The sequence below is a fragment of the Saccostrea echinata genome, unplaced genomic scaffold (assembly GCF_033153115.1).
Source record: "Saccostrea echinata isolate AGI-Se365-2 ecotype Australia unplaced genomic scaffold, CSIRO_AGI_Sech_v1 ptg000015l, whole genome shotgun sequence".
In the NCBI taxonomy this organism is placed as follows: Eukaryota; Metazoa; Mollusca; class Bivalvia; order Ostreida; family Ostreidae; genus Saccostrea; species Saccostrea echinata.
This window is the reverse complement of record NW_026889764.1, coordinates 6,587,798-6,607,764: the sequence shown is the minus strand read 5'-3', so window position 1 is coordinate 6,607,764 and position 19,967 is coordinate 6,587,798. Positions and strand designations below refer to the sequence as shown.

The following is a 19,967-nucleotide window of genomic DNA, read 5'->3' as shown; positions in this document are numbered from 1 at the left end:
TGCGCACGCATCTAATTATGGTGCCAAGACTTTACTGGTATAAATTATGGGGGGAAAGTTATTTTTTTATATATATTATTTTGAAATTTTTCTGGGGATATGCGTCGTACAGTAAATGCATTCTGAAATATATATTGTATGTAACTTTGCATATTTTTAGCAGTTTGGAATATTTTATTGAAAAGAAATGCCAAAAGTTTCTCATCAAGAAAATGCTTATTTCATGTAATAAATTTTGAAATACACCTTTATTGAGATACATGTATCATACGTGCGCATACCATAAGCATAAATTGGTAAATGAAGGTTTCATGAATACTTAAATCTGAGTGAAATAGTTTTCTGCTCATACTGACATTTTATTTTATTTTTATTTTATTTATTTTTTTGGAAGGGGGGGGGGATCATATATGGAACTTAATCTAAAAAACTTAATTCATTTCTTTCGTGTAAGTTCTACATTTTGAAACCTTTTTTTTAAGGGAGTTTGTGTACACCATGTAGTATTTTTATACAAACTTTTGAGACCTTAAGCAGTACCGAAGGGGGAGGGGGGGGGGGGTCTGCTTCTTTAAGATTTAAGATGCTAAGAAGTACGGGAGTTGTTGAATGGAGGTGTTTGGTTCGTGTCCGGTACATACCTCATATTATTTGTATATCTGTACTATATAAAATACTCCAGTGACACATTTTAATTTATCATGGTCATTTTTCTATCAATTTGATTTATTTTTGGAACTCTTGCGGTATTTTCTTTGTCTTCCAATATATCTAATCCTATGTGTATGATAGCTCTGTGATTTAAAACAATTTCTTGTAGTGTCCCCTTCCCAGACACACGTATGTGTGGTCATTGTTTGATAAGATTTACCTATGTTGTGTCATTATTATATACACAAAAATTGCCATTACGGTAACAGCTGCAGATAAGCATTCGAATCACCATGTGCTCGCCTCTGTTCTTCGTTCTATTTGTTTTAGGGATTGAAAACTTCTGTTTAACAGTTCAAGGTAGGGAAATAGTGGAGAAGGGTTCTTTGAAATAATCAGTGATAAATAAAACTTATCAATAACGACTGGTATTTACTCAGTTTAAAATTTGACAACGTTGAAGGAATAATATGCATACATACCTCTCTGGAGCTACCATGCACAAGGGGCATTTACATGTACAAACCATGCTTGAATTTACGTGGTCATTGTATATGATTTTATAAGCATATCTCTGGATCATCGTTGTGGATGCTACATGTACATGTGTTTGTAGTATAGTAGTAGTACCACTAAATACCTCCCTTTCACAAATAGGAAGGGGTTCAGTGATCGAGGAACCAACTTCAAACAATGCAGTTGTGCCTTAATTATTATTTATTTTTTCATTTGCATATATTTTTAAATTCATCTAAACGTATTTGTGCCTTCTTTCTTTAATAACAAAATACTTTAAATTCTTTTTGCATGTTTGCATGTCAAAAAAAGAAGGGATGGAAATATCAAACATTTTTTTTCACCAAACAAATAAAATGAAAATCATGGAGTTGATTAACACACGTTTTATCCGTTTAATCCAAATAGTGATTCTTTTTTTTTTCTTTTCTTTTTTTTTCAGTTCATGACCATGACTGTCCCCATCCATGCGTAGTGAATGGTCATCATTTCTGCAACCCTCCGCCCTGCCCCCCTCCAGCCTGTCAGGACCCCGTGTACGCCCCGGGACAATGCTGCACCGTCTGTCCAGATGATTGTCCACACGGAACCTGTAGGGTAGGAAACAGGACTATGTGTTACCCCGTTCCCTGCCCTCTCCCCCCTTGTGAGAACCCTGTCAACACCCCCGGTGACTGTTGTCCACATTGTCCAAAAGGTAGCTGTCCCTCTACTTTAAATTCAAGTTATAGTTTTATATTTTGTGTTTTAAAACATTCATGTAGGCAAATGAACAAGTAAGTAATTATAGGAGTATGTAACTGTAAAATGTATTTTTTATATATATATATATATATATATATATATATATATATATATATATATATATATATATATATATATATATATATATATATATATATATATATATATATATATATATATATACTAGATGTAATCATATGAATGATACTCATTATATGATATATTAATTTGGATCGGAATTAATTGTGTGACTAGTTGAGATTTAAACATTCTGAAGGAAGACAAGTTGTGGATTTTGTGGATTGTACATGTATCGGCTTACATAAAGAGATATCTTTCCAGACTGCCCTCATCCCTGTGTCGCCGGAGGGAAAACCTACTGCCACCCAGTACCCTGTCCCCACCCTCCATGTGATAACCCTGTGACCACCCCAGGGGACTGTTGCCCTCACTGTCCGGATACTCTGTAGATGTATGTCAATAAACAAAGATCAGCGTCTGAATCGACTTTGTAAATGTGCTTTCTATTTTGCATCTAGTCAGAATTTTTAAAAAAGCTACCTAACATGCAGACAGCAGAGGATAAAAAGGATCAGTAGGATCTTAACCCCTGACCCCCTCCTCAAAGATTAATGGTTTCTGTATCATTATGTATAGTAAAAATACCTTTAAAAAAATAGGGCCCCCTTTGGAAACGAGTACTCCTTTAAGTTGGTAGGAAGAGTCATATATGAAGGCTGGATGAGGACTAGCCATGAGAATCAGAATTGCCACTTCACTGTAAATGAAGTAGTGTCATTTCTGTTCATCTCGCAGATTTTATATTTTTAACAATTTTTAAGGAATTACGCTCCTATAAAAGCATTTGGAATCCAAAGTGCCAGGATTAATATCTATCAAATTATGTGTGTATATAATATATTTCTTCAAATATTCATAAAATATAGCTTAACATTACAGGTCCATAGTATAGAGGGAGGAGGCACTTTTTTCTGAAAATAGTTTTTGATGTAGTTTTACTATGCAAATTTTCATGTGGAAGCTGCTTGCCCTCCCCCTTTTTCGTTGTTTACGGTCGAACAGTGGAAAATTCCAGCATTTGAAAAAAAAGTACCAAAAAGTTAGAGAAAGGAGAAATTTCCAACTCGCCAATTGCAACCCCCATAACCCCCAACCGAGATTGGGCAGTTTACTTCTTTTTAAATTCTTTTTTAAATTTATTTATTTATTTTCTTTTATTCATTTTCTAAATTAATTAATTAATTTATTTATTTTATTTATATTCATTTACTTATTTATTTTTTTTTTCTTTTGCTTATTAAAATTCTTTGGGAGGTCATCAGCCCTCACTTTGAAAAACGTTGCTACGGGCCTGCTTAATGATGTAATTAAAAGACAGGAGGTCCAAAATCATTCGATGTTTATCAATATATACAAGGCTTACATTCATAAAAACTCTTGAAAAAATGTATTTTCTTAAAAATGTTATTTATATTTTAAATAACTTGAAAAAATGAAATGTGATCCCCTGTTTTTAATTTAGATATACAAATTGACGTACAAAAAGGTCACGATTCATATTTTAGACATCGACAGCTGCATGTTCAAGATTTATTCGTTTTAAACCCAAAGGTATAAAATAATTAAATATCATCCATGAGTATTAATTTACATAAAATGAATTTTCAAGGTTATGATATTTTCCAAGGAACAGTGGTTTAAAATCAATATTTCAAACTTTATCCTACGTGCAAAAAGGTCGAGTTTAAGTGGATTTCACCATTAAAAAAAACCCGGATGTTTCATCCTTATTTCCCACTACTGCTGTTCTGATTCTTTATCATAGTAGATACTGAAAATATACTTCAGGAAAAATTCTAATTACACCGGCTACTTTCAGGTCCGTACAAGATACTTTTTTACCAATCAAGGGCCCCGAAACCATTTAAACATATATAAATGTGCAATTTAAACACTATTTCACAACAGAGATTGATTTTTTTAAAATAAAAAATTGCATAAATAACCAGGCTACTTTGTATTCAGTGTCAATGATCAAAGACAATAACAGTGTCAAGTGTCCAATGTCAATGATCATATGTCATGTTATAACATGTTTATTTGTGTGTTTATATATTTGATTTTTTGTTTTGTTTTGTTTTGTTTTTTTTTTTGTGTGTGTGTGTGTGTGTGATTTTTTCCCCCTATATTTTAGAAATAATTTCATAAAACATGCATGTACATGTACATGATGACAGATGTATTTAAACATTGGTTCTTTTACCATTTTCAATAAATAAATTTTCCAAGTAAGCATAAATCTTCTTTATTTTCATTATTCAAAATCCATATCAGTTTTTCAGCAGGTGTCAAAGAAGAGAAATTTGGATTGATTTTGATTGTTTCCATTAATCGTACAGGAAAGTAAATGCAGAATTTACAACATGCATGACACTGCGCCGTACGTAATACTTTTGAAGTAGGCCTAAGCAGATTTCATATCAAAAGTCATGACTTTTGCGCTTTCCTCTGCCACCTTTTCTTTCTTTCTTTCTTTCTTTCTTTCTTTTCTGTTCTGTTCTTTTTTTTTTAAGGAACGTGACTTTTATCCGGATATGATCGTTCTTGTTTGTATATTATCATTCTTTTGTTTACTTCCGATTATAAAAAAGACACGAAATTGACAGCCAGTGACTGTGACAGTGTCTGAGTAAAGCGAAAGAGACACTGGTTTTTCGTTATATTCTGTTGAAATGGTCTGATTAATAGTTAACGGTAAGACAAGACATAGTTTATTATTAATAAACAGACTTTAATCTTGTATAACTATTTTAATATGCATTTTATCTGATCTGATTCATGGATTTGTAGTGGATGTTGAGTGACCTTGTCTGGCAGTATGAATACGACGATCATTAAATTGTTAAAAGTCGCTGCAATTCTGATTACTTTTGATTAATGTTCTTTTGCTATGATTTAAGAAATGTTTCTTGACTCTTGAGTTTGAGCGCTTTCGATTTATATAAAATCTCGTGTTTTCAGCCTGTGAGTACGTGGCCAAGAAGATTGGCCGCGCTCTGGGCATCACCAAAGACGAGGCATCGCCTCAGAAAGCAGCAAGATGTTCTGGTAAAGCGGGACAGGAGAAGTACCGACCTCTTGATAACGGTGGGTGATCAGAGAGGGTGGGAAGAGAGCTTAGGGGATTGTCTTCAAATTGAACATTTATCTTGATTAAATTGATTTAAATGAAATGTAATTTTATTAATTCTGGTAATCCATTCAGTATCGTTTGGAACAAAATATAAAAAATAGAAAAACAAAATGCATAAAAGTACTAAATTATTTCAATAGAGCGAAATATCAGTTTACACTAAACTTCTCAAATATACATCTATTGTGAAGGTCTATCATTGTCATCATGACAATCCATTTTTAAATTGATTTTTATTCAAAGAAATGTTTTTCAAAGAAGTGTCACTCAATACAGAATAACTTTAATGATATCAAGCAATGTGATTGGTTTACAGGATTTTATTTATTTGTCAACATGGTCAATAAGGGGGAAAAATACATCAGGGCTGGATTATATTTGGTTTGAATTCATTGCAGGCATTAAAAATTGATTATCCAACTGCAACCACAATATAAATTGTTGGACTTCAGTAGGAGAAGTTGGATACAATGGATTATCACTGGCTGATTATGGAGAAATGAAAACTTAAATCTAAACTGTCCCAAAGCATTTTGTACTCTAATATGGCTAGGAAATAAACTCAAATATTTACAGTTAGTTTAGGCAAAACTTAAACATTTTTTATGTACTTTAACCCACTTTTCAAGGTGGGTAGGTAAGTATTTCATTTCTCTTTTGCGTATCTAACTTACAATTAATTGTCATAAAAATCACAGACTGAAAAATGTTATACATCAAATGTCTAAACAGATTTGATATTTAAAGCTATAAAAACTTTCTATTTAAAAAGTGTACTAGAGAAATTACAAACTTTACCTTTAAAATGAAACAATGAAGTACTGAAAAATATGATTGAGTAGGGGTGAATTTGACAGGTCGGTTGGAGTACATCAAACAGATCATTTTTGTATTGTTGGCCTTATAGCTCTTTATTAAATTACTTATATTCTTATGTCAGCACTAATGAGATGCACATTTTGATGCTTTAAAAATATTAAGTATAAAAATTCAAAGTCTTGACTGAGATATACATGTAGTATCTTTTTAAAATATCAAATATTAAAATTGTAACTATTGAGTGAATGCATTTTGCACTTCGAAATTACCTAGATATGAATTTATTATTATTTTTTTTATATATATTATACAGAGAGCTCAAGTTTCCAGGAAAATGGATACTCTGATGGAGTTACCCACAGAGAGAAGCAGGTGTGCACAAAATCAACAGGATGAGGTTAAAGAGAGGCAACTCCTGTTGCCCTAAAAGCCACTGATTCTACTGCAGATTTATCTTTCTTGTTTCTACCTTTATAAGTGTAACACAAGATTTATGATAAGTCAGATTTAAACATGATTTATTTTATGGAATCTGACTGTGATGTGGTGATAAAATCTGCTGCAGAAAATAGTGCTTGTGATGAAATCATCAGGACGTAATTTCATGTATTTACAAAAATGTACAGAACTTCTTAACATTTAATGAATGGTTACTGACTCAGGAAAAAATGCTTTGATTTTGCTGAATTTATTTTAGATGGTTGATATATTTTAAGTTCTTTTATTAGACTTTGATTTGCAATAATCATTCCAGACCTCTCTTTTCTTCTTGTTAGATGCTACAGCGTACATAGATAATTTGCTTTGTTAAAATATAGTGTTAAATATTGTATATAATATTTGTAAAGCAGTTAAAGAATTAGTTTTCACATGTTGCTATGAATTTAAAGCAAGAAATTATCCTGTTTAGTTGATTTCATGATTGAATACATATCACATATTAAACTATTACAGTAAAACTTGCTTATAAGTCCTGGGGACTTAGTTCATTTCAACCAAAATTCTTTATATTAAGAAAATGCTGTGAAATGAGGGATGGAGAAAAAGATATAACTTCCTAATAACTGAGATTTCCTAATATCAGAGTTCCTTATAAGTGAGTTTTACTGTATTTATTGCTGAATTGTATGACATTAAGAATGTACATTTCTAATTTTATATCTGGAACTTTTCTTGTTACAATGGTTGGAATGTAATATCATAAATCTATTTTATTGTTTTATTCCAGAATTGTCTAAAACAAGTGCGTATGATAAGATAGATAAAAACATATCTTAGATATGATGTCTGTCTTTGATGATCCACACTTGGTGAATGAAACAATAAAATAATTTGGATGTTCTTTTCATTAATTTTTGAAATCCTTTATTTTTTCATGTACCTTCATTAAGAGCCAGTCTGCGAGAAAACCATGCAAAATTAAAAAAATCGTCCAAATGGAAGGTTGCAACATAGGATTTTTTAGTGGCTTAAAATTTTCTACATAAAAGTAGAAGTCAAAATATCTACAAAAAATTGTCAAACCTTGCATCTATTTTTAGTAACAGCTCATTTGCATATTTATCGAAAATCACACTAAATTATATGGAAAAACCATACAAACTGATTAATTCAAAAGGTGACCTTCTGCCATCAGTTTATTTTCAAATCTTGTTTTGTTTTCAAAATCATGGTCTTATTTATACAATTAATGTAGAAAAAAGTAATTCAAATGAATGTTTAAGTTTTTAAAGGTCTATTTATAGATCCTAAATCAATGAGTATGATTTTTTAGCCATTTTTAGATGCAATTTTCTCTCAAGACCAAGTAAAACATTAAATTAAATTAAGTGTTATCTTTAGAATGGTGTAAGGTCTACTACGTATTAAAATATTGAGCTTGGGAAATAATATCTACATGTTGAAAATTAACTTTGAAATACCATACTTCGCTACAATTTCACATATTTTAAATAACAGTCTATTATCATATTTATAGACTATTTCTTAATCTAAATGAAAAAAGAAGATTCTAAATCTAATATATTTTTTAAGATATGAATAACTGATTTAGATACTTCATATAAATTTTTATTGCTTATTTTAGCCCCCTGCAACCAATTTCCTGGAGTTAAATTGTTATCTCCCCTTGTTGGAACTCTTTAGTATTATTGGGTAAAAATGACAGGTATATCAACATGGAATAAAGAAGGTCATGTATGATGACATTTTATATGAACCTAGGGAGTTGTTGTGGAGCATCATTGCACTATGAATGGAAAAACTCATTTTTAAGATCAACAACAATCCAGCTTAAACAAGCAAATAGTGTGTAGAAATGGAAATTGTGATAAACTCTACTTGCTAAAACCAATATATGCTTTAAAACATTCATGATTACGTTTTGTTTACTGGAGAGACAGCTAACATTGTGCATGTATGGGGATAGAAGGATCATCCTAAAACAAGCACGGACAAAGCAAGTATCGTGATATACGTCTACAATATTCCAGGTACTCACATAGGATGATTAACATAGTTTTGGTAAAACTTTTCATTCCTTATAAAATATACACATTTTGTATGCCAATTACCAGTTACAATGTAGTGCAGCATGTGAATATGCAGTACAGATAAAGTGATACCCATATCAGAAGGATGGGTCCTGAAGAAAATTATCTAAGCAGGCCCTTTGGAAGTAAATTCAGTTTGGGGGGGGGGGGCACAGCCATACATTTTTAGTTGTGGGGGGGGGGGGGGACTATCAACTGCCCGAAATTCCTTGACGAGCAAAAAAAAAAGGTCATCAGACGTTTTTATTGAGGGGGCACAAGCATATATATAGTAGCTATGTTTTCTATAGTAATCTGTATATCGGCAAAATTATTGAAGGGGGGGGGGGGGGGGGACAGCCCCCCTGTTCCTACAGCCATGTTCCTATGGTCATGCTGTTCAAAGAGCAAACTTAGTGAAATATTATTTCTAGTACTTGCACTATGATTAAAATGAAAACCTTTGTGAAATTGGACTATATATGTAGAATTTTGTTAAAAAAATATTTACACAAATACAATTTTTAAGTGAATGTTGAAAATATTGGTATGTTGAAATTACTGGCTAACTCATTTAATAACATAGTTAAAGATTTGGAGTCTAAAACTGAAAGGGGGGGGGGTCATTGTTGTCATGGTATGAAGAGTGTAAAATGTAAATTTTGGAATATGCAACAACTAAACACCTCAGAGCCATAAAATTGAATCCCCAGAACCAATTCTTCCCCTCAAACTACAAATTATGATTTAACAGTATATATCATTTTACAAAATCCATTTTAGTAATATTAGGCCATTCCAAGTTTTTTCTATGTTTAGCGTCCGCGTGCGCCTTGGTTTTTGACACCCCATATCAGAAAAAACAAACAAAATCAGGAGTCCTGAAATTGTTTATTCCGGTTGAAATCACTGAATTCTGTGAATTAATCTAAGTATTTGTCTACAATATGTCATATTTGGAATATTGTAAGCATTTAAAACCTTGATTTTGCTGAAGAATAGATATTTATATAGAATAGATATAGAAAAATAGATTAATGGAATCAAATCCTTTGGATGACATCATTTTTATGACTATAAAGACTTGTGTTTTACTTTTTGGTTTGTGTGTTTTCTGCGAATAGGTAGGTAGGTATTTGAAAATGGGTGGACGCTAAACATAGAAAAAACTTGGAATGGCCTTATAAGAAAAAAACCCAGATTTTAATAAAAACAATTCTTTGATTTTTACTTATGTTCATCATATCTCAGAATTATACCATAATGAATCTACATGGGTGTATGAAAATTAAGTTCGATTTGAAAAAAAAGCTAAACTCCCTTATGGAGTATTTTGCATAGCACTTCATCATTTTCATGTCAGTATTTTGATAATTCAGAATTGTTATTTTGACAAGAGTGGGCCAATTTAAAATTGACAGAATGCAAATAACTTATCGGAAGCTTAAATGTGTTCAAGTCTCATAATTTATATGTATTGTGAACCGTGATGTAATAGAGTCCTCCTGAATTTAAAGACATGTAAATTCCATTTGTTTAATTATAGAGAAACTATCTTACAAAAATGAAAGAAACATGAATATTCAATATGATCGTTGAAAATTTACAAGTAAGCCAAAACAATTTATCATGAATTCATACCATTTCTAAACAATTGGCAAAATGCCAATCCTCAAATTGGGTGTAATTTTTGAATTTTTTAATTAATTTTCATATCTTTTTTTTCAATACTAATTATGGTTACAAAGAAAATGGTAACACTTTTTCTTATCTAACAACAAGTTTTTATAATTTAAAGTTTTATATTTGACTTTGTAACCCAATGGAATTTGAATATTTTTTTGAAAATTGACAATTTGTATATCTCTATATCTCAATAAATTATGAAATCCCAAGCTTAATATTTTGCAAAGATAATATTTAGAGTTATATTTTGACAATAAGATCAAAAATTATAATTTTGTAGCTTGATCTTGGAAGATTTTGGCCATTCAATATGTAATAATTTTGGCAATTCTTCAAACTTGGCATTGTGCCAATTTTTAAGAGTTGTCTATCCTTTGATATGTTGCGTATTTGATTATGATAAATGTCAGTTTTAGAAGAACATAGTCATATGTTACTTTAAAATACCTGAAAGGAAATAAAAATTTAATTTTGAGTAAAATAAATCAAATGTAATTTTTACCATTTTGCTTGAATTATTTAAGTGCATTTGCACTTAAATGTGCAAAAAGAAGGTGGTGCTTCCTACGGCTGCCATGTTGGATGATGGAGAAAATTTTGACTTTTTTGAATTACATGTTATGAAGTCTAACTACCCACCAAATTTCATCAAGATATGACAACCTTCGATTTGGACGGTTTTGCATGGTTTTCTCGCGGACTGGCTCTTAAGCAATAAATTCTTGTAAACACAAGCAAAAGGTGTTTTCAGGAATTACTGAATTCAGAATAACTGATTTACTCCACTACCAAACTAATTTTACAGATTATTGAATAACAGCACTTTTCTTTTTTACTCGGCAGGTTTCAGAATTATGTAATCTGATACGTCACACGTTTCTATATTTTTTTTATTTGAACAGCTGCAACACTAAGGCCAGAACCAAGAATTTTTCCGGGGAGAGGACCCAATGAAAAAATCTAACTCGGAAACCGTTTTCGTAATTTAAAGATGAGGAAAGGGGATACGAAAAGCTATATAGTATATGGGAAGGAGGGAAATTCAATACTGTCCCCGCCACCTGTAAAAGACCACCCGCTTTATTTCGTATACAGTATATGACGCTTCCTACATTTACAGATTACATGGGATCCGCGTTTTCTGTTGGGTTGAAATTTAATAACTCAAAAACTTCTAACAGGCTTGGAAGAAGGGGGATGCAGACAGTTTCAAAAAATATGATATAATGAAAAACTTGTCGAAATTGTTTTAAATCGTTTTGAGGCGAAAGTAGCCAACCAGTTCGCAACCAAAAATATCCCAGGATAATATTATAAAGTTATGCGAGTGAAATGATAATATTTGAACAATCAGATAGTTAGGTGCTTGAATTGCAATCTCCCATGCAGAGTTGTCGTTCGTTACTCTCTCAGAAAGAGTTGAATTTTACACATAGTTGTCGTTCCCTGTCAACCACTTCAATATGTACTTCGATCCGGGGTTTTTACACTTCTAAAGTCCATTATGTTGAAGATGACTATGACATTTGTTAAGACACACAGTGCCATATTGAACAAAATGTTTATCAATTCACCTGTAATGCAAAATACACCTTGAAAATTCTTAACAATTACTAGTACCATTTAATAAAAATCTGAGGGTTATAATTGTTGCAGTGTTAATTTTATTTTATGTATAGGCGCTTGGTTAAAATAAAAAATCGCTGAAATTAGCACGTTTAAAAAATATCATTTAACTATATGCAAGATACTTTATTTACTAATCAAGGGCCCCGAAAGGCGTTTTAACATATATAATTAAATGTACAATTTAAACATTATTTCACAACACACTATTATTATATACAGTTATATATATATTTTTAAACGTGCTAATTTCAGTGATTTTTTATTTTTATTTTAATGCGTGTATTCAGACACACCTAGAAAAATACATAATACACAAAAAACAACATCCTGAAACCAAGCGGCTACATGTATGGAAATGACTGCAATTCTGGGGAGGGGGTAGTACATGTAATTCGGAGTTGGATTCCCTGTGTTATTATTATACTATGGGTTAAAAAAATATTTCAGAAACAAGTGCCTGCACATGTTTGCTCTTCATAGATGTCCTTTCTACCCCCCCCCCCCCCCCCAAATTTCAAATGTCTAACTACCTTTTGATACATTAGCTTCTTGAACGATACTTTCGAAAGTAGACAGAAAATTTGATATTCTATTTTATTTTTTTTTTTATTAGAAAGAGTAAAATAAACAAAATCTTTTTATTAATTCTTCAGTAGCACTGCTGTTCACTGCCGTCAGGTTCCAGGCCATTAAATCTGAAAGAATACAAACGGTAACAAGTAAGTTATATTCGGAAATGTGTACTCTATAAATTTGTCGAAATCTGACGTGACGCTGATTTCGTCTTCATTTGATGTTGTGTTAATTGTTAATGAGCGTTAATTTGCGTTTGATACCCATCTCTAAACTTTAGCAGAGAAAGCTGGCACCCTAGTGAGACACCGCATCATCGCTCGTTACTCGCTTAGGTGCCATGTTTTACTGATGATATCGCGCTATTGTGCGAGATCTTGCGCGTCATCTGAAACAATTTAAAGGATAACTGATCCCCCCGAGATGCCCAATGGAGACATTGCTAAATTAAATTAACGATGATATGAAATATCTTTATATCGATTTAAACTCTCTAATGAATCACAGAGATGTAGGAATAAGAAATTAATGTCCATACAAGTATTTTTTTCTTTCCATTTGATTTTTTATTTAACTTTATTTTAACACAAACAAAACAATCTGCATTGAAGATTTGGAATAAAATAAATAAAAAATTAAAAAATAGAACAAAAAAAGAACAAAATTGGTAAGCAAATCGGCGTTAAAAGTTTATTAAAGATTCATCTATTAATTCATCTAATGAAGTTTAAGGACTTATGCTACAAACAGAATAATTATATATATATATATATATATATATATATATATATATATATATATATATATGGATTGGTTTATTATTTTTGACTTATTTTGGTGGTATATGATGCATATATGGAATTTCTAAAATGTTAGGAAATTGCAAACTTTCTATGATGTTTAAATTTTGATAATTAGCTTTAAATCCTGGTTGTTCATGTTTACTTGTATATTGTGGAGTTACAGTTAACTGTCTCAATAGATTTATAAGTCAATGCATTGTTTTTAATGGGAGGAGGTAATGGTAACATGTTATGAGATAAATCTGAATAATGAAGATAAAAAAAAATCCTTAAGAATTTATCTTGCAATCTTTCATTGAATGGCGGTACACGTACATTAACTAAAATACGATATACATACATTATACATGTACTAAATGATAATCATACATGCAGTTTCATTTATGAGGTATATTTAAATACACCTGTGTTTTTTTTCTTCTTTTTAGACTTTGGGTCAATATTGCTTGAAGAAATACACATACTCGAATATATTATACAGCAGCTGCAGATACATGTACATGTGTTTCATTTGTAAGTTTTCCATACTCAGAGTTTGCAATCTTTACTTGAATCAAATATTCTGTCGCCTTTGGGCTAATGCTATACTACTGTATACGTAGCTAATGAAGAGGGGATAAAGTTTTCCTGGACCTGCAGGGTTCGACACTAACTTTTTAAGGCTTTAGTCCAGCCGGACTAGTGCTTCATTACTTTTACTAGTCCGCATGCGATTTTATTTGTCCGTCAAAAAAGAAAAAAGAAACATCAATGTTTTTTAACATTAATTTAACGTGACAATTAATATACCTATTATTTTTTGAAATAAACAAAGTATTTACGTGAAATATATTATTCCACAGATTCATTGAAATCTCGCAATCAGCAAGTACGATTATATTCCCGATCTCTTTTTCTTTTTTCTTTTTTTTTCTTTTTTTTTTTTTTTTGTCTTTACATTACATCAAAAACGTCCAACATCTTTCTTAAAAGTGTCATACTAAATCATGATCGCTAAAACCTTATACTTCATATCGATCAGTCGAAAAATTAAGCGCTGAATTGACCCAGCATTGCGTAACTACCCGCCAAAAGCTAGAAATCTAAAATACACACGGGTTTTCCAGTAAAAGTTGTTGAGAATCGGACATCGGTAATTTATTCTATTGTTTTCAGAAATTTTTATTGGTACGTTCGGACTAATTAGCCACATATTTTATTAGTCCGAATGAAAATGTACTAGTCTGAGACTAACGGACTAATGTTTGTGTCGAACCCTGACCTGTATCAAAATACGGACATCGAGCACAGGCACTTGGGGTATGGACCCCCCCTTTTCCATTTTTTTTTCTTTTTAAATCTGGGGTCGAGTCACCTTTTTCCTATTTTTGTATTCTAATATGCACTGTATGTTATCAATAATGTAACTCTTTTGTCTCCATAAGCTGTTTTTAAATATATCGTTTTCGACTGATACATATGTATCAGTCGAAAACGATATATTTAAAAACAGCTTATAGAGACAAAAGAGTTACATTATTGATAATATAAAGTGCATATTAGAATACAAAAATAGGAAAAAGGTGACTCGACCCCAGATTTAAAAAGAAAAAAAATGGGACGGGGGGGGGGGGGGGGGTCCATACCCCAAGTGCCTGTGACATCGAGCCCCAACCCCCCACCCAGCATCCCCTTAAAAATCTTATTTTAAATGCACGAAGATCATTCGAACAGCAATGTAGCTAATTGTATTACCCATGGTCTTACATGTGATCAATATATTGAAATCACTCGATGCACTGTATTTATTATTAGTTAATGGCAATTTCTTTAAACATGAATATAGATTTAAGTATAAATTAGGACATGTATTTTAGTGTAACGTAAAATTGATATGGATGATAAAAACAAAAAACGTGCAAACACTTTAATATAGACTTTTTCCTCTTCAATTTCTATTAATAAAATTTTTAAAAAAGTGATTTGAGAGCCTTAATGATCCTTTGCAACTAGCAACTTGTTTTGCTAACACACAATTCAATGCTAAGGAAGATTGAAGATCTACTAATATATTTTTAAGTTATAAGCGCGTATGGACAGAACATAGGATTTATAACACCCCTCACTGATACTGCCTCATGCAGGAACTGCATAACCAAAATAACAGAAAAAAAATTTAGACTAGTCCGAGAACTAATGAAATTAATTCCAAACTTACAGGTCATAAGCGCTCTCCGTGAGCATCATCGGATTCCTCTGGCAGGGGACATACTCCATCCAGTTCTGTGGCATATCGGCACGAAGACTCAAGAGGAATTCCAATATGAAGCAAAGTTCTGGGTGGATTCTCCGGAAATGCCGTGTATTTGGCGAACAAGAGGGACTGGGATTTTTCTTTGTTGTCCTCCGGATCAGATGTATGTTTTGCTGCTGGCTTATTAGAAATGGAATTCTGGACGAAAGATTGTCCAAATAACGGGTGGCTGACGGGAGTTTGGTACGCTGGATGTTGACAGGTTTCAGGTGTCTGAAAGGGTCTTGGAATATCCTTGGTACGGGTATCCGGGGAAAACATCAGCTGTCGTCTGGGAGATTGTGCTCCATGAGCCGCATAAGCTGCGATAATCATGCTGCTTCTTAAAGGCGAGAATGGCTCATGGGGAAGTCGCATCCCCAAGGCAGGAAATGTCGCCTGAGACATTGCCATAACTTGTCGTCTTTGGTCGTCCTTTACAAGCATATCTGTTAGTGCTTTGATGTAAGCAATAGCCAATCTCAATGTTCGTATTTTAGACATACGTCTATGATATAAATGGTACTGCTGGGGTATACATCTCCTCAAGTCCGCTAACGCAGACGACATTTTCTTCATTCGTCGTCTTTCCATGAAGTTTGCTGAGCGCCTTCTCTCTTCTATTTCTGCCTCAGATAAATTAAGTTTGTCAAATTTTTTTGTCCCTTTATATTTTTGTCCAATTTGTGGTTCTTTTTCTGTCGTTAAATCTATGGGCGACTCTTCATCTTCGATCACGAGTTGGGAGATTTCTTCATTGCCCTCTTCAGCCATTTTAATGCTATATTTCCGCAGACTACTACCGTTTATTTCTTCCTCAACTCAATTCAACAAATGTCTGCAACCAAGCTAACGGAGCATCACTCATCATATAAAGATCCCCTTGATGGGAGGGGGACGTTGTAAGGGGGTCGTAAATTTACTTTGGGTTGCCAGTGTCCCCGCTGTGAATCAAGCTGGACCGTGCAATTTGCCACTACGGCTTTATAACGAGAATCTAATAACTCTCAGATTGTGCTAAAGACACATATTTATCTATTTCTTTCACACAATCACGTTAAATAAAGGGGTTCCTTCTGGTATTTCTTTGATTCTGTCAGCAGAAAGAACCTAGCACCAGAGTAACAAACGTATTTTGTATTTCCTGTCCTGTGTCAGAAAGTTTTCTTTTCATGAAAATTTTAACAGTCGTTCATTTTTACATGCATTGGCCTCCATTTCATGACATTATTTCCTTTCAACATGAAAGTCAGTAAGCAACTTTCTCCTGATTTGCTGAAATGTTCTGTAGAGCTAATCCATTATTTTATTACCAGGTCTTAGACCATTAATGTTTCATTGAATTCTTGATCGTTTCAAAAACACAAATAAATGAATATTTAATTTACAAAAAATGATTTTACAAATCACACCACAAAATCACTAGCTAAAAGACATTAAGAAAGGTAATTGTTGTGTAAATAAAACTTCATAATATTTAATGTTTTATTGTAATTACCATAGAAAAAGCAATTTTAGAATATATTGAAAAATAAAATCTCAATCCTCATATTTACCAAATATGTGAAATTATTTATTTGTCGCACTTGATCAAATTGTGAGTAGAATCAGTACGTCAGGATCTGTTAAAAATATGTGAATTCGCCAATAATACATATATTTTTACACTGAACTTGAATTTTAAAACTACTGCATGGACATAGAGAGTTAATAACAAAGAAAAGAATCTGCAAAGAAAGAAAATACACGTTAATTTTTTGTGGCAAACTCAGTGACATAGATTAAGCCGACAAAATGTATGCCAAAAAGGAAGGGATTAAATCCCAGCAATTTGAAAAAAAAGAAATGGATATTAAATAAACGATAACCAAAATAAAAATTATCAATGCATCCTCTTCTTCCATTCGAATGCTTTACAAAAATTAAAAATAATAATATACATGTATGTAAAAAAAAATATCTCATTGCAAATGGTCATAATTTGGGAAAAATGATCTAAGAAGAATATTCTTATTTGGCTTATAATGGGGGAAGGGGGGGGGGGGCGGATGCTGATCTATTGTAAGAATTTAGCCTCTCTCGCTGCACCATGGAATTTTGCATGTTTTCTGTGTGTGTACATGCTTGACTTACAATAATTTGCATGTAGAATGAATTTTATTTTACAATGTATCATAGCTATTGATTTTTTTTGTCAAAACTTAAATTTTTCTTTCGATATTTAGTTAAATAGAAAACCCTTTCATTAAAAAATATTAACTTAATTTCCTTTTTTGGAAAATCTCTTAAATTTTTCCAAATATATATCCCCCCCCCCCCCCCATTTATCTATTAACTAGTAAAGGCATTGTAAATAATAATTATGGCTAGTTTGCTGGCATTAAGATAATGTTTTTTTTAATAATCCCTCTCTTTTGAATAAATTTACAGATCATTGATAAAAAGTTACAAATTCTTGAAAAATGCATGAAATTCTAATTTGGGTTCAAGATTCTGTTAATCGATTGTCAAACAATTCAATATTAGTATAATTATATACAAGTGATATAATATAATATTCCAAGAGTAAAAAAAATGATCGGTGGAATTTTCAATTAATTTGCCTAAAAAATTGTTGAATAAAAATTGTAAACTAATCATAGATACTCCCCGGTTCGGGAAATATTATGCTGAAATATTTAATATAGGCAACAACGCAAAAACAGAAAATGACCTTTTTGCACTTCCATTGTTAATTTACTAGATCTTCATGTCAATACCAACCGACGCCTTTTCCCTGAATTAAAATTTACGTGTTAATTGCCTTCAAGGCAAATCAAAAAAGAAGCATTACCTTATATGTTTAACAACAAGACAACAAGCGCGATAATTGTGTCATCTGAATTCTTTGAACGAGTATTACCCATATGTACATATATTTTTTAAAAAGGTGATATTTTCCCCAATAGAATTAGTTGGGGGTTTTTGTACGATAAAATTAGCATGCAGAAGAATGATTTCTCGATCTATGATGGAAATATAGTAATAAATGTTGTTTTACTTAATTGCTTTTAAAATGTTTTTAAAATAATTTTACGATCATAAAATAAGATTTGTATGTTATTTTCATCAAGAATGCTAATTTGAATGAGCGACTGTATTCATCAACGGCATGTAGATGTAGGTACATGTATACGGTAATTACAGTACAATTCGGTATTATAAAACAACCCTAATGTCAATACTTCTAGATTTGAACTCCTCAAATATGTCTTATCAGTAATAAAAAATAAAAAATAAAATATGACTTACTGTCAAACTAGATAACTATGTATATTTAGAGGCCTGTAGTAAGCATTTAAGGGGGGCACATCATAACAAAAAAAATCTTTAAAACATGACAATTATTTTTTGAACCCCCCCCCCCCCAATAATTATAATAATCTTCTTGCAACATTTTTGAGGGGTCACATGCGAAATAACCTTAAATTAACTTTGTTTTCTATTGTATAGACAATATAGTGTTTATTGGCAAGAATACAATGAATTGGAGGGGACGACCCCACCACAACACCCACCCACCCACCTTTTTTTTTTTTTTTTTTTTTTTTTTTTTTTTTTTTTTAATAATTTTATAGTTTGCTTATAGACTCTTTTTGTAAAATTTGTTGCATAACACATAAAAGTCTTGAATTTTCCTTTAAGAAACCCTGAGTGAACAAAGGCGAAACGATATCTTGTAAACATCAAATGAAAAAAAATATTACTGAATTAGCAAATATGATAAATACGAAAGCCTATTAGGATCAAACTACGGTAAAAAAAAATAAAAGGCGTTATAACGCCTTTTGAAAGGCGTTATAACGCGGAAAAAGGCGTAATAACGCCTTTTGAAAAGGCGTTTTAACGCGGAAAAAGGCGTAATAACGCAAATAAAGGCGTAATTACGCCTTTCCAAAAGGCGTTATAACGCGAAAAAAGGCGTTATTACGCCTTTCTAAAAGGCGTTATAACGCCTTTCCAAAAGGCGTTATTACGCCGTTCCAAAAGGCGTTATTACGCCTTTCCAAAGGGTGTTATTACGCCTTTCCAAAAGGTTTTATTACGCCTTTCCAAAAGACGTTATTACGCCTTTTAAAATGGCGTTATTACGCCTCTTTTTTTTCAATACATGACTTACTTAGCCCACCCTGGGGGCTGATTATAATTAGATTTCTAGGAAAAAAGATTTTTAAATGTGTAAAATATTTTCAGTGTTAAACCAACTTAGTCCTTGTCTGATGCCAGACGCTTCTACCAAGGTGTATGGATTTCAGAAATTTTGTTGAAGGCTAATTGCTCTTTATACCTATGTAAATACTTTGCCTGTTTTTTACCAAGAGGAGAGAAAATATTTCAAATTTGACATGAATTTTTAATACGTGGCTAGCAAAGCCCAAAGCTGGTTCTGCCTTTATCCTGGATTTTCAAAAGTAGAGTGTTGACTTCTCTTAATATGCATGCAATATGCAAACAACTGTCTGCGAGATGTGCAGGAATATAGAAAATAC

General features: G+C 32.0%; 2 protein-coding genes and 1 long non-coding RNA gene across 4 annotated transcripts in view; 2 read left to right on the top strand and 1 right to left on the bottom strand.

Annotated features, from left to right (window-relative positions):
* The window catches only part of LOC133187460 (uncharacterized), a 204,496-nt gene extending 197,204 nt beyond the window's left edge, over window positions 1-7,292 (top strand). Inside the window, exons 2-4 of one of the 2 annotated variants that reach the window (XR_009721198.1) lie at window positions 4,634-4,686; window positions 4,954-5,079; window positions 6,258-7,292. This is a non-coding gene — a long non-coding RNA (uncharacterized LOC133187460). Of the gene's footprint in view, window positions 1-4,583; window positions 4,687-4,953; window positions 5,080-6,257 lie in introns of those variants that run through there. The other variant, XR_009721197.1, reaches the window with a different exon arrangement.
* LOC133187948 (cysteine-rich motor neuron 1 protein-like) lies at window positions 945-2,414 on the top strand. Its single transcript, XM_061323343.1, has 3 exons — window positions 945-1,011; window positions 1,610-1,864; window positions 2,254-2,414. Exons 1-3 carry the CDS (start codon window positions 945-947, stop codon window positions 2,379-2,381), a joined length of 450 nt encoding a protein of 149 aa, XP_061179327.1. The 3' UTR covers window positions 2,382-2,414.
* An 8,074-nt stretch (window positions 7,293-15,366) lies between the features above and the next one.
* On the bottom strand, window positions 15,367-16,212 carry LOC133188038 (uncharacterized). Its single transcript, XM_061323429.1, has one exon. The coding sequence runs from the start codon at window positions 16,210-16,212 to the stop codon at window positions 15,367-15,369; it is 846 nt and encodes a 281-aa protein (XP_061179413.1).
* Between the last annotated feature and the right edge of the window lie 3,755 nt (window positions 16,213-19,967).